This window comes from Onychostoma macrolepis, chromosome 04 (assembly GCF_012432095.1).
Source record: "Onychostoma macrolepis isolate SWU-2019 chromosome 04, ASM1243209v1, whole genome shotgun sequence".
NCBI lineage: Eukaryota > Metazoa > Chordata > Actinopteri > Cypriniformes > Cyprinidae > Onychostoma > Onychostoma macrolepis.
Window position 1 is genome coordinate 4531995 of NC_081158.1, and position 26094 is coordinate 4558088.

A 26094-nucleotide genomic window follows, 5' to 3' on the forward strand; every position below is an offset into this window, starting at 1 on the left:
AAAACGAACATTGGTATGCAGTTTTCTCTATTGGTTGCCATCCCCTGGACTAAATTAAAGGGTGTCTGCTTAATATTTGAAACCATAGCAAAGAAGATAGTCAGGTGAAGAATAAAAAGATAAAGGATATAAAAAAATATAATAAAAAAAAAAAAAAAAAATAGTAGTCAAAAAGTTAAATCAGATGAAGTTCACTTTCAGCTGTGGTGTGTGAAAGTAACATTGTTTTCTAAAAGATAAACATTTTCTATTGCCTCCTTTTTCTAAACCTCTTGGTCATACTATGGAAATCAGAATTATCTTTACAGAATGAGTTTGCAAATGTCGTTTCAGGCTTGTGTTATTTTTGAAACTCTTTTCACACTGAGGACACTTGTAAGGCTTCTCTCCAGTGTGAACTCTAATGTGAATCCTAAGGTTTCCTTTAATCGTGAAGCTCTTTCCACACTGAGGGCAGGTGAAAGGTTTCTCTCCAGTGTGAATTCTTATGTGCTCCTCCAGCTTTGCTCGTTTTGTGAAACCCTTTTCACAGTGAGGGCATGTGTGAAGCTTCTCTGCAATGTGACGTCGTACACGATTCTTAAGGCGATTCCTTTCAATGAAACATGTATCTCCAGAGTGAATCCTCATGTGCTGCTTAAGGTTTCTTTTATATCGGAAACTCTTTCCACACTCATCACAATCAAAAGGATTCTCTCCCTTGTGAATTGCCATGTGACCCTTAAATGTTTCGTTTCGTGTGAAGCTCTTCCCACACAGGTCGCAGGAGTAAGGTTTCTCTCCAGTGTGAGTCCTCATGTGGACATTAAGGGTATTTCTCAGTTCAAAACTCTTTCCACACTCAGGGCAGTTGAACGGCTTCTCTCCAGCATGGATTTTTAAGTGGATTTCAAGGCTTTCTTTTTGACTGAAACTTTTCCCACACTGTTGGCAGGTGAAAGGGCGCTCTTTCGTGTGAATTCTCATGTGGGTATTCAGAGTTCCTTTTTGTGCAAAACTCTTCCCACACTGTTGACAGGAGTAAGGCTTCTCTCCAGTGTGAACTCTCAAGTGACATTTAAGATCTTTTTTTAGTGCAAAACTCCTCCCACACTCTTGACAGGAGTAAGGCCTCTCTCCAGTGTGAACTCTCATGTGAATGTTAAGACTTCCTTTTGCTGTAAAACTCTTCCCACACTGTTGGCAGGCATGGGGTTTCTCTTTAGCATGTACTCTCTTCTGGCCTTTAAGGCTCCTAGTTTCTGTTTCATGAGTCTGCGAGTCACTCAAAGATTTTCCCCCAGTCATGATATCATGGCATTTCTCATCCTGATTGTTTTCTTCCATTTCATTCAGGTCTCGACTCTCCTCTTTCAGTGGCATCAGGTCTAACGTGAAAATAAACAAAAACAAGTTAACACTCATTTATTTGTACAAAGCAACAGACATGAAAAAATCCAACATGTATGCTAGGTCCTATATCCTACCAAAAGACAAGGTTATGAAACAGCATGTTAGATATAAAGATTTTCAAGGCATTTTTACTTTATTGAAAGTTTAAAAACGAAAGGAAGAGACATGGGACAGAAGGAAAGGGGACAGGATTGGGAAAGATTCACGAGGCAAGACTCGAACTTAGGATGCCCAAAGCGCAACAGCACTAGGGTTGTGCCGATAGTATCGTGTATCAATGATAGTCAGAGATATCGCCTGCTGCTGATGCCTACGATGATAGCAAGGCGATTATTATTATAATCCATCAAAAATAGGGCTAGGCGCTAATCTTTAGCGAAGCAGCGCAGAGAGCCACTTCTTTCTTCAGAAACGTGCGTGGTGCGGCTGGTATAAACCCAGGCATTGACTTGAGTGGCCGTGTCGGAGCCGTAATGGCGCATTCACACCAGACGCGAATGAAGCGTTAAGCTTGATTTTTCAATGCAATGCAAAGATGCGATAGACATCCTGCTGCACGAATTGAGCGTTTGACGTGCATAACGCGTGATTTGCGCGAGTTGAAAAATCTGAATTTCGGCAAATATTCACGCAGCATTAACCAATCAGTAGCTTGCTCTAGTAGTGACGCGATTAGGCCTAGGGAGCAGCCATCGGAGGTGGAGCAGCAGCTCCTAGAAGCACTCCGAACCTGTAGCTCCAGCGCCGCCTCCACGCTCAGAGGATGAGCTCTTCCTCTTGAGTCTGGTCCCTTCCCTGCAGAGGTTAGGGAAGATCGCTTGACTGAGAGTGAAACTCTGAAGCGCTCAGTCAGAGTGTTCGGCGAGTTATAACATATCTGTGCTAAATTTATATACTTAGCCTCCAACTCGCACACTGGCGAGTGAAATCTGAGAATTTATTAGCCAGTGGCTAATATCAGACATCATTTAGTCGCTCAGTGTGAAATTTAGTTGCATATGCGAGTGATTTACTTGCATTGTAGAGGGTTGTCCATGGCCTTGGTGGGAATATTTCAAATGTAATTTTTAAAGTTAACTCATTTTCATAATAATGATGAATTAATGTATTCCTAAGAATACCTAACCGTACCCTAAAAATGTCAAATTATCTCACACTTTAAAGAGAGTTGTTAACCTTGGCATACAGCAGTTAGTATCACCAGAGGTCCTTCTCTGTGATATAATTTCCTGTCACATGACCTTCTTGCAAAATATTAACAAAACGGCTCCTTGAATGATGGTTACACCGCCTTGACACTCAAGGAATTTGACTTGACTCCCATAATTCCCCAAATTAATTAGAATATTCAGAACAATGGTGCTGCATTTACTTTTATTTACTATTAAATAGTACTAATGTAAGATTAAGCCAAACTGTCTGATCTGGTGTTTTATTGAGAATTTCACCTTTTTTTAAAAAAAGATCAATTATTTGGTACAAAGTTTTTACGGTTACACCGCATTGACATTTTTTGCAATTATCCCCAAAATATTCCCTCAAAATGAATTAAAACCAGAAATTTTAGACTTGGTCCACAAAGAAAGAGAATGTATGCAATTAATTTGCACATTTATTTTGAAATTTTAACCCTTTTAAATAGGGATGTTCATTTCGGTTATTTTTCCTAACCGACAACCGACGCTCGTTAACCGATTATTAACCGTTAACCAACAAGATTATTTTAAATTAGAACTAAAATTTAATTAGAAAGAATAAGTGTCTGTGACCCTTTAAAAATACTAACATTTGTTTTCCGGGGATTAATTTTACATGCACAAAAAGCAGCAAACAACCCTAACCCTTTTACAATTCCGATTATCTTCATGACTAAAAGGAGTGCTTCCACTGTTAGAAGGAAAAAAAAAAAATAAAATCTCCAGCGACGCACACAGTTTAGCATTCTACCTTGACAATGCAGCCTGTTCATTATCATTATAAAAAAAACAATCAGTCAAACATATGAAGAAAAAAAAAAAAAAACACTGCTCAGTTTAAATATGTAGTAAAATCTGTGCCGTTAAGCGTGATCACCGTACCGCCGTGAAGTTATGCAAAACATTTTGTTTTACGTGGATATTGGAACGCGAGTGAAGTAGGCCTATAGCTACATAAAAGGTAAATAATATTTTGGCATTCAAATACATCGCGGATACGGAAACATTTGATTTTGTGTCGAACGAGAGACCCAACATTGGTTTCAGTTTCGTTTTAGCCTTAATTCGTTTTGGTTTGTCGCTATAGCGCTATATAATATAATTTAATTCTTGTTCTTTTCTAAATAGCCTACTGTTAATTGAAAGGATCTGTTGTGGAGTGAGGGGAACTAAAATAGCATAGCTATGTTTACAGTGTTTATTATAATATTTGTAATTCGCGTCGGCCTATTTCTGAATGAAATAATAAAATGCGTCTTATAGGCGACTTATGTTTTTTTTTTTTTTCTTTCTCTCTAAAAAACATTTTTTTATATGCGTAGCTCATTTTAACCATGCATTAAACCTTTTAAAATAACTTGATAAATTACTGAAAAAAATAAATAAATAAAATAAGTGACTTTAAACCGTTTAACTGATTGTATTAATCGGTCAAAATTCTTAACGGTCGGTTAACGGTTAAAACGAACATCCCTACTTTTAAATTTAATTAAACCATATGGACAAAAAATTAGCGTCACGTCATTGACTCAGATACTGTTGCGAAACTAAGCGATAGAAATAATGGTTTTCATTGTTTTTAATTCAGAAGTAGATACTGGGCTTAATGTTACACAAAATACTTGTTTTGTTTTGGCTATTTACTGTTTATCATCATTTAATGTGTGAGATAAAGAGAGATATTATACAGAATGACTGATGAAACTGACCTGTTTGTTCCTCAGTATCTTCATGTTTGACTTCATTCTTCACGTCTTCACTCTCCTCTTTAATAAACATCATCTCTGTTTGTTGTTCCTCAGTATCTTCATGTTTGACTTCAATCGTCTCCTCTATAATAAACATCATCTCTGTTTGTTGCTCAGTATTTTCTTCAATCATCACCTCTCCACTCTCTTCTATAATAAACATCATCTCTGTTTGTTGCTCAGTATTTTCTTCAATTATCACGTTTTCACTCTCCTCTATAATAAACATCATCTCTGTTTGTTGTTGCTCAGTATCTTCATGTTTGACTCTGAAATCTTCTTCAATCTTCAGGTCTTCTCTCTCCTCTTTAATAAACTCCATCTTTATAACAGTGTGCTTCAGCAGGAGTTTCTCTGTGTGTTTAAGAGGAGAATAATTAACAGACAGATCTCTGTGTGTATGGAAGCAGAATAATGACAATAGTTTTTGAAACACAAAGCATGCTGAATTCCACAAATCGAAAAAAGATGCATTGCAATTAATAGTGCTTGCATTTTAATGCCTTGTATTTCCAGGGCTTGCACTTTTAGGTCCTGAAATTTAACAGTTGTTTATTTAAGCTGTGAATATTTCAATTAAAAATATTTCACACACATTTTCATAATTAAAAATTCAACAATTCATATTCACCTTCCGGAATTCACTTCCAAAATATTCAATCTGTTTAAAAATACGATGTATAATATTTGACAGGCAAATTTTGGTCACTTTATTTCACTTTCCAAATTCACTGCCACAAATTCAGTGGTTAAAATTCAGCGTTGCACATCCGGGAACCGCAGGAATAGCAGTAGAGCACCGATGCATGATCTCCAGCTGCTGTCAGCCGTTCACCAGCAGGTGGCCATATGTGGATCAAGTCATTGATTTACAAAAACTGATTTGCAGAAATGGAGCAAGCCCTAAGTAGAAGTTTTGATTATCGGGGTCAGTATAAACATGTGGAAAAGCTGATTGTGTGTATGTTTAAATCAACATCTTAGCTGTTTCCTGTAGCCTACATGCAAGCAGCTTTCTCTACCACGAAGGAGATTATAATGCTCTTTTACCCAACGCTGAAGTACAGAACTAACATTACATCTGAGGAAGACATATATTGCTTTCGGTTGTTTAGTTTCTGCAACTTTGTATCATGGCTTGTGTGACGCTGTGCTGTAATACTGGGGTTCCCCTCATACCTCACACTCCAGGATTCCCCAACAACAGGCCTCAGTGAGCTAATACAGTGATATAAGACCTCAGATCTCAGAATACACTTTATTGATGATTATGCAAACTATATCGACAGTTAAGCAGATGTAAAATATGAATGAACGCGAAAGGTTTCACGCTGTTTCCCTCAGAAATCGGTTAAAGAAAACACATTTCGCGGCTCAGTAGTGCACTAACACAATAACAGCTATTAGACTTGTTTGAGATGCGCCTCGCCTGAAGAGTAGGCGGCTGCAGTGAGGGGAGGAGTGAAATAAGCGCAGTCAAGATGGACAGTTCTGACCTCTCGAAGTAGAACAGATACCAACGAGATCAAAGGCGGATATCGCGTTATTCTCACTCATGTGCTGTGCTGCTAATAAATGTGATATAATTTCAGTTCTGTTGCTTTTATATAAATATAAATATGATGAACAAGACACCCAAAGTGCTTGCTATTTAATACGAAAGGCATACTTACCATCCATTTCTACTTTAATATAAACATGCATTTTAGATTTTTACAGAAATATGACAACAATCACATATCTCACAGAGATCGCACAGTCCTAGTGTTTGGGAATATTCAAGCATAATTTAAATACACAATCACATGAAATCAGATTGGCATCAAGAAATCAGGCATGCATCTCGCAGTGATCGGTTCTGCGCAGATTTTGCTCATCTCCAACAAGCCTATTAAAAGACCAAACTCAGATCTTACTGATGATGCAAACAGAGGAGGATATGAACGCAAGTTAAGGAACGCGCACGTTAAACATTTCCCATAAAGAAAACACATAACATGGTTTGTTGCCTCAGTGATAATAAATGATTAAATTAAGCATCTAATTAATAAAATATATTACTGTATATTATGTACATTTAAGCAGATGAGCCCAGAATATGAGCCCACAACTAACAAGTTTCACCAAACCATTTTTTATCCCATAAGCCCGGTACACACCAAGCCGACGGACGGCCGTCGGCCGACTAAGTTTTCTCAGTGTGTTCTGTGGCGTCGGCTGAAGTTGGTCCTCGTCAGCTTTTTTTCGGCCGATTCGACATGTTGAATCGGCGTCGGAGCTCGTCGGTCAGTCGGGCCATTTGATCATTCTGATTGGCTGTTCAGCTGGCGAACCAGTGCGTGAGAAAGCCGCAGAACGGACATGCTACTTGGCCGTCGGGTGTCGAGCGTCGGCTTGGCTATAGAAAACCAAGCGCGATAGGTTTGATATTTGCCTAGGCTGCTTTAGGGACCTCACAGTACAAAACGAAGTAATAATTTATTAAATTATTTAAATTTAATTATTAAATTCCAATAATTTATTCAAATTAATGTTTACAGTAAATGAATAATTTACTCAAACTGACTAAATATATTACCCATAACTCGCCTTTGACAATAATTTCCCTAAGTATGTACACTACACAAATATTTTTAAGAAAAAAATTACAGTAATTCACCAAAATGTTACTAGTGACCAGACTGACTTACTACAGTTCAAATTTTGCCAACATCTTCCTCACTGCACATACAGTATATAATTATTCTTAAGAAATTACTGTAATTCACAAAGTTTTTTTTTTTTTTTTTTTAAATAAATGAAGACAAAAACGTTCATTTTCTGGCTGTCATACACTCATTAAGTTACAATTTTCATATGCTCAAGCAGAACGTTAATGTTATCTTGCGCTTTAGCAAGGTATCTCTGGCTAAAACTAGCTAACGTAAAATATTTTATAAATCCCTCCATTGAATATTTAATTCCCATTTGGTGGCCTTTTGTGTCCAAAATTGTGCAAAAACATCGTGGGACATGGTTTTCACACTGTAGCTGTCATTGTAAGAAGTGAGCAACTCCATTTGTTTGTCTGAGGGAGCAACAGTAACTAAGGGGGGCGGGGCTTACCGATAGGTCAATTGTGAATTGTACATACAGTAAGGGAGATACTGGCAAAATTTCATGACTTACTACAACCTGTGGAACATGAAAAACCCTTTTGGTGAATTACTGTAGTTTTTAAAAAATATATATTTGTGTACTGTACATACCGTAAGGGAGATATTGGCAAAATCGAACCTGTAGTAAGTCAGTTTTGTATCTAGCAACGTACTACAACCGTTGGAACATGAAAAAAAACCCTTTCCAGGGATCTTTTATAAGTAAATAATTGTGTACTGTACATATATATATATATATATATATATAAATAAAGGGAGGTATTGTCAAAATCTCATCTGTAGTAAATCACTATGAGCAATACAAGCTTTACAATTTGACAGTGTGTTATTTTAAATGTTAAAAGTAATTTTAATTTAAATACATTGGTCGTTTTAACCCAGTCGGTGGAACTGTCAGACGGCCCCTTGGGTGCGATAGCGCGTCAATGCTTTTTCTCCGGTTTACATTTGCAGCAATACACCTAGGCACTTTTGAACTCATTTTTTATGTCGATATAAAGTGGTTGCTTACTGTTAAATCTAATCGTGATATTGAAATCTTTGTAGGACTGTCGACTCTAGATCAATGGTAAGGGAAAGCAACGAAAATGCAGTGTGTTGCGTTCTTCTGACCTCATTTGCATGCCTGTATATAGTTTGCATAATCATCAATAAAGTGTATTCTGAGATCTGAGGTCTTATATGTAATGTTAGTTCTGTATGGATAAAAGAGCATTATAATCTCATTTGTGGTCGAGAAAGCTGCTTGCATTTAGGCTACGGGAAACAGCGAAGATGTGGAAACGCTGATTGTGTGTATGTTTAATTCCACATGTTTATACTGACCCCGATAATCAAAACTTCTACTTAGGGCTTGCTCCATTTCTGCAAATCAGTTTTTGTAAATCAATGACTTGATCCACATATGGCCACCTGCAGGTGAGCGGCTGACAGCAGCTGGAGATCATGCATCGGTGCTATTCCTGCGGTTCCAGGATGTGCAACGCTGATTTTTCTGCCTAATTTTAACCACTGAATTTATGGCAGCGAATTTGGAAAGTGAAATAAAATGACAGAAATTTGCCTGTCGAATATTATACATCGTATTTTTAAACAGATTGAACATTTTGGAAGTGAATTCTGGAAGGTGAATATGAATAATTGAATTTTTAATTATGAAAATGTGTGAAATATTTTGAATTGAAATATTCACAGCTTAAATAAACAACTGTGTTAAATTTCAGGACCTAAAAATACAAGGACTGTTAATTGCAATGCATATTTTTTTCCATTTGTGGAATTCAGCATGCTTTATGTTTCAAAAACTACTGTCATTATTCTGCTTCCATATGTGTGCGTCTCAATCAGCTCTAGTTCAGCAGCACACTAGTAAGAGTCAGACAGAGTCAGAGTTAATGACCTGATTACACTAAAACACTCAAAACTAGCACATCAAAATAATAAAAGAATGCAAATTATGCAAAATCTTACCAACTTGAAATCAAGCTTTTTTTTTTGTTTGAGTGTTTTAAGCTCTATTTGTTTATCATGACCGGTCAGTGAGCAAACAGTGTGTTTGTGATGAACAGAGACTGAAAGGTTTCTGTTCATGTTTACTCACAAAAACCGTTCATTATTGTTGTTAGAAGTGTTACAGTGTTGCATTCATTATTAACTCATTTCACAGTTCTCTATTTAATTGTCAGAGAGAGTTATTTTGATATAAAGACCTTAAATGATTAAAAACAAACCTTTCTCCAGCAGAAACACGGATGCAGGAGCGCGACGCAGCCTTATGACGTCACGTCACCACACCAAAATAAAAGTCCCGTTCACACGCTAAAAATAATAATAGAAATTCACATACAGAAAACACATTCAAACAATCAGATAATGGATTCATTTAAAAGATAAATCAAAGGGTAACACTTTAGAATAGGGAACACTTATTCACTATTAACTACGACTTTTTCCTTTATAAATTCCTAATTTGCTGCTCATTAATAGTTAACAAAGTAGTTTAGGTATTGGGTAGGATTAGGGATGTAGAATAAGGTTATGCAGAATTAATATGTGCGTAATTGCTACTAATAAATGACTAATATTCTAGTAATATGCATGCTAATAAGCAACTATTTAAAAGACCCTAAAATATTGTGTTATCAATCAAAGCTATAAATACCACTGATATTGTTAAAAAGCTTCTGGTTAATATCTAAAAGTGATCAGAATTATAACACCAACTACTGAGCATTTGTGATATTCTCCATCATGAATAAAGTCAAGTATCTTGATCTTCATATCATAAAGGATTAGAAAGAACTGTTAAATATTTCAAACTCATTCATTTGTAGTTTATTATTTAATTTGTGGTTGTAAAGAGATCTACACTTTAATTTATTAAAGGGGTCATGTGATGCTATTTTAAAGATCATTATTTTGTGTACTTAGTGTAACAGAATATGTTGACATGCTTTAATGTTCAAAAAACACATTCTTTTTCAAATACTGTATATTATTGTAGGTCCTCTATGCCCCGCTTCTCTCAAACGCATTGTTTTCTACAAAGCTCCTCCTTCCGACGAATGCAGTCTGCTCTGATTGGCCAGCTGACCCAGTGCATTGTGATTGGCCGAACACCACAAACACGCTGCATGATGCTCGTATGTATTTGCAGAACACAAGCTGTGGTTAATATATAAATTCAGTTAAATCATCAAACATATGACTTGACAGTGACTTGCTTGATTCTCACAAAAATGGACTTACTCCCACCTCTGATAGAATGTAATGTTGTCAGATTCATAATTTCCTATGATTTGAAATTATATTCTAAGACATTTCAAATGTATATTAGCTAAACTTTAGTGTGATTAATGTTATTTTATAATAATTTAGTGTATTTGAAAATAATAGTGTACAATAGAATGTATTGAAATTTCACTTAAAATTGAATATAATTCATTGTCGTAATAAACCGAAATTCAATGACTCAGAAGGTAAAAGTCCACACTTAAACTTGACTTGAAAAATAAAGTTTTTTTTTTTAAGTGTAAATGAATGGCAGGTAATATGCAGCTCGTTGTGTGTTTTGAAAACAGTGAAAATTGCAGGATAGTAAAACATGGATTCACACAAGCTCACATCACACACTTGCTGCGCTTCTGTGAACGGAGAAAACAGAATAAAATATATACATAAAAATACATTTAAAAGCCTACACGCTAACAGATTCACAAAACGTAAGAAAAAAATGTGCATTGTTTCAGTTAATTGTGACACATTTACATTTATTCATTTGATAGATGCTTTTATCCAAAGCGACTTACAGTTAAGGAACACATTATGTGAGTTACCATAAGATGGCAATAAACACGAGAAGTGCCGTTATACAAGGAGAACGTCTAGTCAACGTAACCTAATCGCTGATGACGTCATTAATGAGCAAACAAGCCTGAACCTGAACCTGGAGCTGAGACTCGAACACAGCGCTGCCCATATTACTCCTACAACAGCTCATTTTTATCAGTTCTTTTATCTTTGGCTTGTTATGTTTCTCACAGATTTCTGCTCGTTCTAAATCAGATACAGATACAACTGTTTGGAAGTGGAGCATAAATGTGGACTTATATGTAATAAAATTGTATGATTTGTGATTTTCAATACAGTAGAATTCCTTTCTTTCAAACTCTTCACACACAATATTCAAAAGGAAGTTAAAAAAGGTTAGTGAAGATGTTTTTCATTCAAACACATTTTTTATTCCTGGTTTGCACTTTTTCATTTGTTGTTTTTGCACAGAGATAAAAGGTGCGCTTGATTTTTATGTAGTACTTCAGTTGTTTTCACCAATAGAAAATGTAACTTGTTTTGTCTGGTAGATTTGAGACAAAGTTAGACAAAAGGCACAGGTGCTCTATAAAATCTATAAACGTGATCCTTGAGGGCTGGTCATTTCATAGCTTGCAAGATGAAGAGACGTTTCACAGTAGAAGACGCTCTTGTGCCCCCTGACCGTGAGCTCTCAGATGCATCTAAATCAGATGATGAAGTCGAGTTTGCACTGGCGCCTGACCGCTCAGATAGCTCGTGTTCTTCTGATGATAGCAGTGAGAGAGAGGACACAGAGGAGACAGAAAAAATGGTCAAATTGTTTGGTCTTCTGTTCACACTGAGACGCTGCGCTACTGTCCTGCCAAAGGTATGACCCCGGGTCAGACACAGTGAAGTCCTGCTTTGATCTCGTTACAGAAGACATCACCCAGCTCCTTTATATAATTAATAGCCTATAATAAATCAGTACACTAGAGGAGTTAAAATAAACCAAATGTATGAGAGGGCATTCTATTGAGTTGTGCTGACTGGAGAAAGTGCAACACCTAAAATGCAAAAGTAAATTTCTCAAATGAAAACAATCATTGCGATTATAATTATTATTATTTTTTGATCAGTTTAACCATTATACAGCATGATGAAAATGTGACTAAGATTTCATTGGCTAAAACCTGACTAAAATGCTCAGACATTTCGCTGACTAAAACTTGACTAAACAAAAACAGGACAAGGTTAACAAAACATGATAATAATTAAAACACACATTTGAGACAGGACTAAGACTAAGACTGAATTAAAAATATGTGGCAGCTTGTCCCTTTCAGAGGTCGCTGTGGATTTCACCAGCACAAGCCTTGGGTCACCTGCGATGTTGCAATGTCATGGGAGATGCAAATCTACAGTGGGAATAGGGATGGGCGATATCTTATCGTTTGCGATATACCATTGAAAATTCTCCTCATGATAAAAATGTGTCTCCTCGCGATAATAACGATAAGTCTAGTTGATGACGTAGTTTTGCGCGCGACCGATCCACTGTTCACGTGCGGAGTGAAAACAAGCATGGCGGAAGGCGGACGTGAGGCTGAGGAGGAGCTTGTTGTTAAGCAAGGAGCTACCTCCACAATTTGGAACTGGTTTAGAAAATCAGATGCGGAGTAGAGGCTGACATTTTTTCGGGAATCCCGCAGGATGGGAAACAAAATCGCTACGAATCACGTGATTGGGACGGGACAGGAAAAAATGTCATCGGGAGTGGGCAGGACCGGGAATAGTAATGATACCCAACTTTATACACAAATATACCTTTTATATAAATAAACTATAAACTTTATATTTTAATTCGGAACTAGTTGCCCTGTCTCGCTCTCCTCCTGTTTGCTTTGGTGTGGCTGGTTAAGTGAATGACGCAGTCCGTGACGGACAGATCGTTAACGGCTGGTCTGTGTGGTAATACACACTATCGTTCATCGACCTCAAATATGGCTTTTCATCTGAAAGATGTATGTAGTAGCAACTTTACATGGCCACTCAATATGATGTTAACCTAGAGAAATGTGCATTATTGAAGTGTTTGTGTGGAGAGTGGAGCTGAATAGCACGCTCGCTGCAGGACAGGCGCTGGAGCGCTCACTTGCTCTTAAAATATCCGTAATTTTTGGTCATACAGATAAAAGTAGCCTAATATACATCTTTCGAATCTGTAAAGACTCTACGTTTATTTGTGTACACTCAGAATAACAACGAAACGTTGCGCTTTAAAGCAAACAGGGTGCGCTTTAGGTCTCTGAGCGAGAAACTTCCGTCTTTGAAAAATATATCTATAGAGAGTGAAATGTGTACTTTCAAATGAAAGAACAAAATTCAAATAGAAAACGTGTGTGTTAGCATGGATGATTTACATAAAATTTAATGTGTGCAACGTAGCCTACACTTTGCATAAACTGGCTTTCAGTTCAATATAATAACAAAAACTACATTTTGGGTTTTATTCAACTAAGGTGGGCACGCTGTGACTGTAACTGACAGATTTCGCCAAAAATAAATTAATAAAAAAAAAAATAATAATAATAAAAAAAAACGGGAGTGGGAGGGAATGGGAGTAATTCTTCCGGGAGTGGAACGGGACCGGATTTTCCCCAGTTAGTGTGTGTATATATATATATATATATTTATTAATTATCGTCATTGGTATCGTTATCGCAATAAATACCTGAAATTATCGTGATAAATTTTTTAGGCCATATCGCCCATCCCTAGTGGGAAGTCTCCTGGAAGTCCTGCGGAGGTAAACCAGGGGAAAGGGTTGTACTGGAAGAGACAAAGGGGCTACAGGGGAACACTGGGACCTGAGGTGATGTCTTCACCTCCTATGCACTGGCAGAGGAACCACTGAAGAGCAAGATGGTCCTATAGTCGGTAACGTTGACAAGAACAAGCCAGAGCTTCCTCACAACTAATGCAGACAATGCACAGAGAACTCCTGTCTTCACTCTGTGCTTTCACTAAGCAGTGGTGTCTTATATACCAAAACCGCAAATGAAACCGAGACAGAACGTCCTCCGCACACCATCTGCCTCCATCAAACAGCAGGGAGAAAGTGGAAAAAATCTTAATATATAGTATTTTTATGACAGTTTTTGGGCATGGACATTTTTGTCCTCTACGGACCCAAGTGGTAGTTTTTTTTTTTTTTTTTTTGACATGGTGCAAAAAATAGGAACATATCAAAATTAATATTGTTAGTCAATAATATATCCAAGACATTGGCTAGCATTTAGTACATGGAAAATAATAATAATAATTAATTTTTTTCATAGAAAAAAAACCCACCAGTGGCATTATGTAAACAAACTGACATGTAAATGGTTAAAATTCTGAAAATGAATGAAAGTTTGGTAGTTATGATTAGATCTGATGCTGGTAAAAAAAAAAAAAAAAAAAATTGATATATAATATTTTTATTACAGTTTCTGGACATTTTTGTTCTCTATGGACCTATGTGTAACTTTATTAATTGACACAAAAGGGTTAAATCGAGTACTGGATTTGAATCGAGGAATCATGACTGCACTAGTTGGATCATGAAAATTTGAAGTATTTGTATTCTCATTAATGTTTCCAAATACTATATGTTTCATCTCTAACAAAAGCATATAATTTTAATGCAAAGACCTCCTTGGTAAATTTAAACTGGACATGGAAAGATCTGTCGTTTCAATAGCATTACTTGAAAAGTTAGCTTTAACATTTTTAAGCTGGATTTTATTGTGCACTTTTTAGAAGATTAACATTTTTCATAGAAATTAAATTTAACAACAAAAGACAATTATTTTAGTCAATGCTAAATCATAGCTTTAGAAAGTCAGCAAAGGATGAATGTCACGTAAAATCTCTGCTTCTGCTTGATGTGTGTGTGTGTGAATACAAATGTAAAATCATTGTCTGTTGATGTGTGTGTCTGGTTTGTGTAATTGGTGTGATTGTTCCTGAGTTGAGCGTGAATTTAGATTTAAGCTTTAAATTTAGATTAGAGCATTTCGATTTAAACCAGAAACTTTTAATTATTTTTAGCATGTGAACGGGACATTTATTTTATTGTGGTGACGTGACGTCATAAGGCTGCGTCGCGCTCCTGCATCTGAGATTCTGCAGAAGAAAGGTGTGTTTTTAATCATTTAAAGTGTTTAAATCACAATGACTCATTTTGAAAATTAAATAGAGAACTGTGAAATTAGTTAATGGTTATGTAACACTGTAATACTTCTAACAACAATAGCCTAATGAACGGTTTTTGTGTGTAAACACGAGGAACAGAAAACGTGCGTCTCATTTCAGTCTCTGTTCATCACAAACTGAGTCGTGATAAACAAGAGCTTTCTGAAACTCACAACAGTAGCTGGGTTTCCGTATAAACGTGAAGCAAATCCTTTCAAAGTTCGCAAAAAGATTTAAAAAAAAAACACACAATCAAACACAAATTAGGTGCGCGTCCATCATGTTATTAAGATTCTGCATAATTTGCATTCTTCTATTATTTTGATGTGCTAGTTTTGAGTGTTTTAGTGTAATCAGGTCATTAACTCTGACTGACTCTCTTACTAGTGTGCTACTGAACTAGTGCGCTGCTGAACTAGTGTGTGCTACTGAACTAGTGCGTTGCTGAACAAGTGTGTGCTACTGAACTAGTGCGCTGCTGAACTAGTGCGCTTCTAAACTAGTGTGTGCTACTGAACTAGTGTGCTGCTGAACTAGTGTGCTGCTGAACTAGTGCGCTACTGAACTAGTGCACTGCTGAACTAGTGTGTGCTACTGAACTAGTGCGCTGCTGAACTAGTGCGCTTCTAAACTGGTGTGTGCTACTGAACTGGTGTGCTGCTGAACTGGTGTGCTGCTGAACTGGTGCGCTACTGAACCAGTGCGCTGCTGAACTGGTGTGTGCTACTGAACTGGTGCGCTGCTGAACTGGTGCGTGCTGCTGAACTGGTGCGTGCTACTGAACTGGTGCGCTACTGAACTGGTGCGCTGCTGAACTGGTGCGTGCTACTGAACTGGTGTGCTGCTGAACTGGTGTGTGCTGCTGAACTGGTGCGCTGCTGAACTGGTGCGCTACTGAACTAGTGCGCTGCTGAACTAGTGTGCGTGTGCTGCTGAACTAGTGTGCGTGTGCTGCTGAACTAGTGCGCTACTGAACTAGTGCGCTGCTGAACTAGTGTGTGCTACTGAACTAGTGCGCTGCTGAACTAGTGTGAGCTACTGAACTAGTGCGCTGCTGAACTAGTGCGCTGCTAAACTAGTGTGTGCTGCTGAACTAGTGTGAGCTACTGAACTAGTGCGTGCTGCTGAACTAGTGTGTGCTACTGAACTAGTGTGAGCTACTGAACTAGTGCGCTGCTAAACTAGTGTGTGCTACTGAACTAGTGCGCTACTGAACTAGTGTGTGCTACTGAACTAGTGGGCGTGTGCTGCTGAACTAGTGCGCTACTGAACTAATGCGCTGCTGAACTAGTGCGTGCTACTGAACTAGTGCGCTGCTGAACTAGAGCGCTACTGAACTAGTGCGCTGCTGAACTAGTGTGTGCTACTGAACTAGTGTGCTGCTGAACTAGTGCGCTGCTGAACTAGTGCGCTGCTAAACTAGTGTGTGCTACTGAACTAGTGCGCTACTGAACTAGTGCGCTGCTGAACTAGTGCGCTGCTGAACTAGTGTGTGCTACTGAACTAGTGTGCGTGTGCTGCTGAACTAGTGCGCTACTGAACTAATGCGCTGCTGAACTAGTGCGTGCTACTGAACTAGTGTGCTGCTGAACTAGTGTGTGCTACTGAACTAGTGCGCTGCTGAACTAGTGTGTGCTACTGAACTAGTGCGCTGCTGAACTAGTGCGCTGCTGAACTAGTGTGTGCTACTGAACTAGTGTGCGTGTGCTGCTGAACTAGTGCGCTACTGAACTAGTGCACTGCTGAACTAGTGCGTGCTACTGAACTAGTGTGCTGCTGAACTAGTACGCTACTGAACTAGTGTGTGCTACTGAACTAGTGCGCTGCTGAACTAGTGTGTGCTACTGAACTAGTGCGCTGCTGAACTAGAGCGCTACTGAACTAGTGCGCTGCTGAACTAGTGCGCGCTACTGAACTAGTGCACTGCTGAACAAGCCAAGTTTCCTCATAAAAAGGCAAATGAGTCTCACAGTTGTAACACTCAATACATATATTTGTCCATACCTCTGCATTTTCTCTCAAATAGAGTTTTGTATTTGCAAATCATTTTGCATTTGTTTGAAAGTCGAGTTTTGCTTTGCAAAGCAGATTGTGTTTATTTGCAAAACACTGGATTTGTTTGATGAATATTGGCACAAAATTTGCTCCATAATAGCTGCGTTTATATGTGTTTTTGATAGTATTAGCGCAATCAGACAATAACTAAATAATCATGTGCTGTTTGACCGGCCTTTTAGTGTTCACACGCTTCAGTGTACGCGCTCTGAATAAGCACATGTCAGAACAGCACGCAAATTAAATGTTAAACTGGCAAGGCTTTAAAGCACACGCAAATAATGTACTTTTGTTATTGCGAATAAGTGCAGTGTCTAGTGAGTGTAACTCTACCGCTGAATCAACATTTGATGTGAATGTGTCTCGTGAGTTGCGGTAGGACCTGGAGCCGGGAGACATAGTAAATGCAGCGCATTGCTTGAGGTAGATGTTGTGTTTTGTTAGTAAATGTTTCATTATATTACTAGTGTTGCCTCCTTTGTTCACTATAACACTGCTGCATATATTGCATCTGACACTGGTGTCGCTTAGTTTTGTAACGTGAGCCCACACCTTCGAACGCTTCACACTTGCCTATGGAAAGCCAAATGGTTCAGAATTCGCCTACTTTTCACCGCCGTATCAATATTAAAACGCCGTTTTCATAACGCCGCCAGGCGTTAAATAACCGCCATCAGGCGATAAGTTAACGGCAGACGCCAGCACGCGTTAAAATAACGCCACACATCGACCAACGTTAAGTTAACGCCACACGCCACTTGAGATGCAGATTTATTCGCTCATCTACATGGACACACCTCTCATGGCTACGAGGAATCTACGGCAAGTCTGAGCATCCAGTTTGCTAGCGTGCGAAGATGGCAAGGAGAGCGTTTATTTTGCAAAGTAAACACACTGTAAATGACTGCACTCGCCTTTTACTGTCTGATAATCCGGGGCCTGATGTCTTTCAGTCATCATTAAACAGGTAAAGATTGTGTCCATATTCTCCAAAAGTATTTACCTGAGTTTTAAAGGTCAAGTTTAGATAGACATGATTAGCATTAATAAATAAGAAATTAATATTGTATTTAATTTTTTTAAATTATATTTGTAACACAGTTCGTAGATCGGGAAGAAGGAGGCGGGAACCGGCAAACATTTAAACAAAGTTTTTAATAAAATAAACGAACACCAAAGTAAAGCGGCAGCCCCTCACGGACGACTGCCGCACATAAAATACAAAATAAAAGTCCAGGCCTGGTCCTCTCTCGTCTTCCACTGTCGTCACTCCTCCTTTTATCCTTCTGGAGCTCCTCCGTGGGACTCGAGACCGGTGAGTGGCACAGGTGTCGCTCATTATCATTAACTCCACCGGCCTCGCTCCGTTCCCACGGCTCTCGGCCCCGCCCCACTCGCCACATACCCCCATCGCCCCTCGCAGGCCGGGGGGTACTCCCGAGACTGCGCTCTACTCCACCCCCCCCCCTCCCTGGGGGGAGCCGATCACGGCGGCCGCGGCGTACCTGGGGGTAAGGACCGATGAGACGAGAGAAAAGGAGACGGAAGGATGAGGAGAGACAGAGACGAGAGAGGGAAGAGAGGAAAAGAAAAAAAAAGAAAAAATCTCGGTCCGGTTCCCGGACACACTGCCGCTCGGTCCTCAACCAGAGGCTTTCACTCTCGGTGCCATGCGATGGTACTGGACCTCTTTGGTGGACGGCTCTGCTCCTCCGCCTCCTGGCGGACGGCAATGGCTCCTCCGGTCGAGGGCAGCCGGCAGCGAGTCCCCCGTTCCCTGCTCCTCCCCAAACATGGCGGATGGCAGCAGGCTCCGGCCTCCTGGCGAACGGCGCCGACTCCTCCGCTCCCTCTTGGACAGCAGCCACCCCTCCTCGACCTCGGAGCACGGTAGCGAGCCTTCCGTCCCACCTGTTCTTCCATTGCTCCAGCACCACCGCCTCGGGCAGCCACTAGCGGTCTTTGCTCCTTCGTGCTGCCCGACCTTGTCAGCACCACGATCTCCCTCAGCGGCGAGGGCTCTTCTGACAGCATGTCCCTCCTTCCTCCCGGGTTTCGGCACCAATGTAACACAGTTCGTAGATCGGGAAGAAGGAGGCGGGAACCGGCGAACATTTAAACAAAGTTTTTAATAAAATAAACAAACACCAAAGTAAAGCGGCAGCCCCTCACGGACGACTGCCGCACATAAAATACAAAATAAAAGTCCAGGCCTGGTCCTCTCTCGTCTTCCACGTCGTCACTCCTCCTTTTATCCTTCTGGAGCTCCTCCGTGGGACTCGAGACCAGTGAGTGGCGCAGGTGTCGCTCATTATCATTAACTCCACCGGCCTCGCTCCGTTCCCACGGCTCTCGGCCCCGCCCCACTCGCCACAATATTGTATTTTAAACATAACATTGTGTTTTTGCTCAATTTTCCAACCGAAATATTACATATAAACCCAGAGTCTAGTAGCAACACACAGCAGGGTTTCATTTCAAAATGAATTCACGTTTTGAGGAATGAATCACTTGAATCAATTGTCTGCGTCCCAATGTGCATACTATCCACCCTATCTGCCCTAAATAGTATTGAAATTTACTAATATCACATAGAATTTAGGATGGATAGTATGCACATTGGGACGCATTCCTTTCTTCATTACTGAATGAATCTGCTGTTTGAACAAATGGACTCAATGATTTTTAAACATTTACTGCCACCTACTGGCGTTTTTTTTTATGCATTTTTGAGTATCATTTCAGTTTTAAAAATATTTTGGGGATAGTTTCACAAACATTTTAATTCTGTTTATTTACATGTACCCACCCCAATGTTGTTTCAAACCTAAATGTCTTTATTTCTTTTGAGGAAAATAAGATATTTTGAAGAATGCTGATAACCAAACTGTTTTAGTCTGTACATAGCCTACATGTAAACAGTGATGGGAATAACGGTGTTATAAATAACGGCGTTACTAACGGCGTTATTTTTTTCAGTAACGAGTAATCAAACAAATTACTGTTCCCCCCGTTACAACGCCGTTACCGTTACTTGCAATAAAATGTTGCGTTACTATATTATATTATTAGAATTAAATTTTTCAGTTCATCTGAATGGATGCGCAGTGTAGCTGTATTTGACGTCCCATAAACTCTACTGTGAAGGCGCACGACTCGCCGTCGCTTTCTCTCACATACACGCACGCAAAAAAAGATACAAAGCAAGTGAGTCTTTCATAACATGCAGGATTGACGCGCTACATGTAAACGATATTCTTTGTTGTATTTTCCTGTCAAAATAACGAAGTTCCTTCGGAATTCTTCAGCTTTTAAGAACTGCCGGGTTTTCTTGTAGTGGGCGGAGCTAATGTGCAAACAACAATCTCATTGGCTGGCGCTCACCTATTATCATCCCTGTTTTGATTTCAGCAAATCAATTCGAGCGAACGCAGAAAGCGTGATTAATATTCATGAACCCAGCAGCTCATTAATCCTTAGTGCGTTTTATATTGATGACAAACATGCATTAATACTTGGTTATTCTAATTACTAAAGTTCTATCATCATATAATATTAAATTATCATAATATTATATTATAATGCTTGACTGACTGATACTAAATGTCAGTAGATAAATAGTGTAGATTAATGTACAATGTTTTTTAATAGTAATTTATTCTTTTTAGTGTCCATTTCATTAATTTAACATACCGGTATTTAATATTGGGGGCATCCAAAGTTATTTGACATTTGAACATTTTTAAAAAGTAACGCAATAGTTACTTTCCCTGGTAATTAGTTACTTTAATAATGATGTAACTCAGTTACTAACTCAGTTACTATTTGTGAGAAGTAACTAGTAACTATAACTAATTACTTTTTTTAAGTAATGTGCCCAACACTGCATGTAAATACTGATTCAGATGCAGCTTCTATAAAAAAAATATTGTCAGTGTATCCTAATAGTTTGTGTAATACATTCTAAATTAGATATTTCTTTCTAAAGGAACATTTTGTTTGCTTTTTCTCATTCTTTGCTTTTGTCATTTAACACAATTATATGACTTTAAACTACTTTTTCTTCCTTTTTAAAAAACATAACATGATATACTTTTTAAAACAAAAAGTATGCTCTAATATTTATTATTATTATTTACTTTTAATTTTTAGACTTCAAACCATGTTGAGGAGCCTGGAATGGGCAAAGGGGAGGCTTCTACATACTCAGGCAGCAGATGAGATAATCCATGAAGTATCTGATTTTATTCAGGAGATTCAAACTTCTGAACCGAGAGCACAGGAAGGTAAATGCCGTCAAACTATCTTAATTATTCACAGTAAACTCCAATTAGATTGTCTGATTTTGATGGCTAGTTACTTGACTACATTATTTTCTTTTGAGTAATTTTGCTAAGCATAACATACTCTGACATACAAACTACTGGAAAAATTAAGAAGTCTGCTTGTTTCCCAAGTGTTTATAAAAGCAGTATATTGTAATTTTTCTACAGACAGCACTGGATATCGACCTCCACTGAGTCGTAGTGGATCCAGAGGCGCACCGTCTTATGTTATTACTCAGGATCAATTGTTGTTTTTGTTGTCTTGTGGCTTCACTGAAACACAGATTGCACATATTCTACACACCTCCATATCTACAGTCAAGCGACGTTTAAGGTAAGTTATATAATAAATATATCCATTGACTGCAAACGATACCCTGTTCACAGGTGTATTTGTCATGGAAAACTAATACAATGATGGTAACATTTAATTTGATTTTTAAAGCAATTTACAAATGAGGACAATGGAAGCATATTTGTATTACCCCCCGCCCCGAGGGAAATGCTGATTGCAACTTTTGATTTATTTTAGCGCTCCTATTAAATGTTAAAATACTTGGATCCATTTTCCCAGGTGCTTCAATCTGTTGCAGTCTGCCTCATACTCAGACGTATCTAATGCAGACTTAGATGAAAAGATTAGGGATCTAGTGGCTGGAAATGACCAACTTGGACCAGAGGCAGTTCGAGCACAACTGAGGACAGAGGGAATTCGGGATCAGAGGTGCAGAGTGAGGAGCAGTATGCATTGTGTCAACCCAAGGGCTACAGCTCTCAGAGCAATGTCTCAGCGACTACGTAGAAGGTCCTACCGTGTCGCAGGACCTAATTCTTTATGGCATCTTGATGGAAATCACAAACTAATACGGTAATTTTATTTTTAAATCTTAAACATTGCATTATGCCTAAACCACTCTATTCTTCTGTTACTTAAAAAAATGCCACTAAGTCACTAAATTTGTATTTAAAATTTGAAGTAAATAAGTTTTTAAAAGTCTAAATTTTAGAATTGAGCAGTTCATTAACAAATTAATATGGCTGCAAAAATAGGTTAAGATGGATGTAACAGTGCTTTTGTAGAACATAAAAGTACAGATATTTTGTTGTTGTTGTCTAATGCAGGTGTTATGCTCAACTAAGTAATTATTTATTTGTGTTGATTTAGATGGAGGATAGTAATTCATGGTGCCATTGATGTCTACAGTCGGCTCGTCACCTTTCTCCGTGCATCTAACAACAATCGCAGCAGCACTGTCATGAACTGCTTCTTGGATGCCATTTCCAAATATAGAGTCCCTTCCAGAGTAAGGACTGACCATGGTGGAGAGAACAGTGCAGTGTGCTTGTTCATGAACCTGTTCAGAGGCACCGAGCGAGGGAGTGCTCTTAGAGGAAGAAGTACACACAATCAGAGGATTGAAAGACTTTGGGTCGATCTGTGGCGTGGGGTGTCAAATGTGTACTATGACCTTTTCCACTTTCTTGAGAGTGAGGGCATTGTGGATGTAGATAATGAAATGCACATGTGGGCTCTGCAATATGTCTACATCCCAAGAATTAACAAAGACTTGACAAATTTTACACACCAGTGGAACAATCATGGTTTGCGAACCGAGAGACACCAGTCACCTCTACAAATCTTTGTCCAGGGTTGCCTGGCACAACAGAGGCTGCTAAGTACTGCAATGCAGGAGATATTTGCATCAAGACCCTCAGACTCCATTGGAGGAGAGACTAATCCAGTAGACCTAATTGGTGGTGGCAGTCATTCTGTATCAGGAGCGGTATCTCATGTGCATTGGCTTGAACGAGTTACCGTACCTCCAAACCAGTTCACTGTGACCGATGATGAGATGCAGCAACTCGCAGAACAAATTGATCCACTTGGAGGTCCCCGGGAAAATCTTGGAATAAATGTCCTTAAAGATTTTTCCTTTTGTGGAAAACCTAAGAATGTAAATTGACATTTAATAGTGTTTCACTTAGCATGTGTCATGTTCTGATTGGTTTCTCCCCCTCTGCTTTCCTGTCTCATTTATATTTTATGTGAGGGCTAAGTCATCTTCTCAGTACAAAAACATGTATACAAAAGAAATTAAAATAAATAAATAAATCACACTGTAAGTCACATCAATAAACAACTATTTATTGTAATTATGATGTAAATTTCATTAATTTGTAGTGTAATCTGAATACTTTCAGATGTGCATTCTAATCAGATATCACAAGACAGATCAGAACTGGAGAAAAGGACAAAATTCAGCAACACCTGCAAATATCAAAAAGCAGTAGTAAAAATGTGTAATAAAATGTCCATAATATAACTTTATATAACAATCAGAGTGCGCACATCCAATAGGCCGAAAGGCTCAAAGTGGGTGCTCAACCACAAAAATACTTAAAACACAAAGAGGAAAATTGAACCACCACAGCTCCAAAAGTTGTAAATATTTATGTGTTTGTTTATTATCCTTATGTGAGGTGATTTCCTGATTGCCCTTTTTTTTTGGATCATGTGGGTGATCATGTGATTCAGGTTTGTGCTGTATTTAAGGGCTGAACTTTGTATGTGATCATTGTCTGATGAAGAGCTTGTAGGCTCAAAACGTCACCTGTGGTGAGAACATAAATATTTACAACTTTTGGAGCTGTGGTGGTTCAACTTTGCTCTTCGTGTTTTAAAGTTATATAGTGGGTTGGGGTGGGTTCTGAATTTGCACAGTTGTTTTTTGTTTGTTACTGCTGTTTCAGGAAGAAAATTCAATCAAAAGTTGTTAAAAAATGTAAAACATTTAAAACTATTTAATCAGTAATTCTACATCACTCCAAAAGTGGGGGATTGCAAAATGCCACTTTCCATGCAGTCTCTAAAGAGTTCATAGCTTTGATGGACTGGCAGCCTCAAGACAATGCTGCAGGTATTTGCCTCTGGAAAAATTTTGGCGGGCTCATTCTCTTGAGGGTGCAAGAATTCTAATTTGGGTTCCACTGGGAACCCTAGCCTCGGAATAGCAGTGGATCCCAACACGAATCCAAGAATCCTTTCTAAAGTGAGGGGGTATGCAGTTCCTTCTAGTAAAAATGAACAGGAAAAGAAAAAGTTAATGACCATTTTACAGAATACAGAATGCCAGTGAAGTAGTTTTGTCACAGTTTTTTGTACCTCATGTTCTTCCAAACCCATATAAGTTTCCTCATCCCAGATAAAAATAAAGTATACCTGAATGCACTAAAAAAAAATACTTGAAAGCAAGTACATTTGTAGTACATTAATTTTTTGTGCTAAATAAAATTGTAAGTTAAACACCAATACACTAAAATTATATTTCTACTTCAGTGCACTTGAAAAAGTATACTAAATACCACGAGTACTTAAATTGATTTTCAGTGCATTGAAATAAAGTATCATATCACAAAAATATACAGAGGACTTTTATTAGTTTTATTAAGTTTGTTTTGAATGCTTTAAAAATTCAATCTTAGTAAATTTTTACATAGTAATCCTAAATTTAAATTGCTTTTATTAAAAATATTTTACTAATGTAATAGTTATAAGTACATTTTCCCAACTGTGCCACTTAAGTACACATAATATAAATTGATTTTAAGTGTAGTCAGATAAAATAAACCAAATATACAAGTGTTTTATAAGTGGGAGGGAGGAAGGAGGGATGGATAGATAGAGACAGAAGTGACAGATGATGAGTGAGAGAGTGAGAGTGAGAGAGATCCAACATAGCTTCATTTTAATGTCATACCTTCCACTTCTATGAGCCAGTCCCTCCAGAAACAGATCGTTCTACTCTCCACTACTCTCCTGTTTCTGCCAACTGTAGAAAGTTCTGCTTTAAACAAAGCTGATATGTCTTCGGCCAAAAGGGGCTTCTCCTCGTACATAAATACCTCTTTGAAGAGCTCAGGATGCTTTTGCATCAAAGGCAAAAGCCCAAGACACTCCAGGCCCTCTTTAAATCTAGATAAACAAAACATGTACACAATGTGAAACAATGACAAAATATTAGTGTTAATTTGTCAGGTGAAAATATCTGTACATTTTTATACTCACTGTTCCAAGGAATCCCTCAACCTGTTCTCAGTGAAAAACTTGGTAGCCGATTCCACCAAGTTGTCTCTGTCCTCTAACGTCTGGATGTGACCCCAGCATACTTAATTGGTCAGATGCCTCCATTATAGCACACTGTGCGTCATTTACATTCTGTGCCGAATGGATCTAAATTGACAATGAATTTAACACAAAATTAGCCTTTAAATACGAGAAACAAAATACTTTAAAAAATGTAATGCACACACAAAGCCTTAAGTAAGAGCTTTTTAAGGTTAAGGTTAACAATTTCAACATTCTAAGATATTACAACTATCACCAAATTACCATTACTAACAAAGCAACAGCTGGCCTAAATGAAAATTTGTAATACATAAACTAACCTTGGTCATCTTTGTTCTGAAGTCGTAGTCCACAATCTCTTGAAGGTCTGGTACTGGGGGCTGAAGGTTGCACACCTGACAAAACATTCTTTCCGAAAAAAAAAATGTGGCTCCACACCACCATGCACCAGGCACACAGCTATCATCCGTCCAACTAGCTTGTACATTCCATTGTACAGTGCTGTAACACATGGGAAATGCATTATTATGTCTATAAACAACATTGTGTGCTTCTAATGTTTTG

At 38.4% G+C, this 26094-nt stretch overlaps 2 protein-coding genes across 3 annotated transcripts in view; one reads left to right on the forward strand and one right to left on the reverse strand.

Moving 5' to 3' along the window:
* LOC131539246 (zinc finger protein 234-like) overlaps window positions 1-9275 on the reverse strand; it is a 33206-nt gene extending 23931 nt beyond the window's left edge. Inside the window, exons 1-3 of the mRNA XM_058773687.1 lie at window positions 9225-9275; window positions 4298-4690; window positions 278-1367 (exon numbers count right to left, since the gene is read on the reverse strand). Coding sequence (XP_058629670.1) covers window positions 278-1367; window positions 4298-4658 — 1451 coding nt within the window. The 5' untranslated portion in view covers window positions 4659-4690; window positions 9225-9275. The remainder of the gene's footprint in view (window positions 1-277; window positions 1368-4297; window positions 4691-9224) is intronic.
* A 740-nt stretch (window positions 9276-10015) lies between these two features.
* Window positions 10016-23754, forward strand: LOC131538373 (uncharacterized). 2 transcript variants are annotated; one of them, XM_058772229.1, is made up of 5 exons: window positions 10016-10136; window positions 21232-21365; window positions 21573-21738; window positions 21979-22272; window positions 22570-23754. In XM_058772229.1, exons 2-5 carry the CDS (start codon window positions 21242-21244, stop codon window positions 23366-23368), a joined length of 1383 nt encoding a protein of 460 aa, XP_058628212.1. In that variant the 5' UTR covers window positions 10016-10136; window positions 21232-21241; the 3' UTR covers window positions 23369-23754. The 2 variants fall into 2 exon arrangements, with proteins under 2 accessions (XP_058628212.1, XP_058628211.1); XM_058772228.1 differs by lacking the exon at window positions 10016-10136 and having other exon boundaries at window positions 21006-21365.
* Window positions 23755-26094: the final 2340 nt, after the last annotated feature.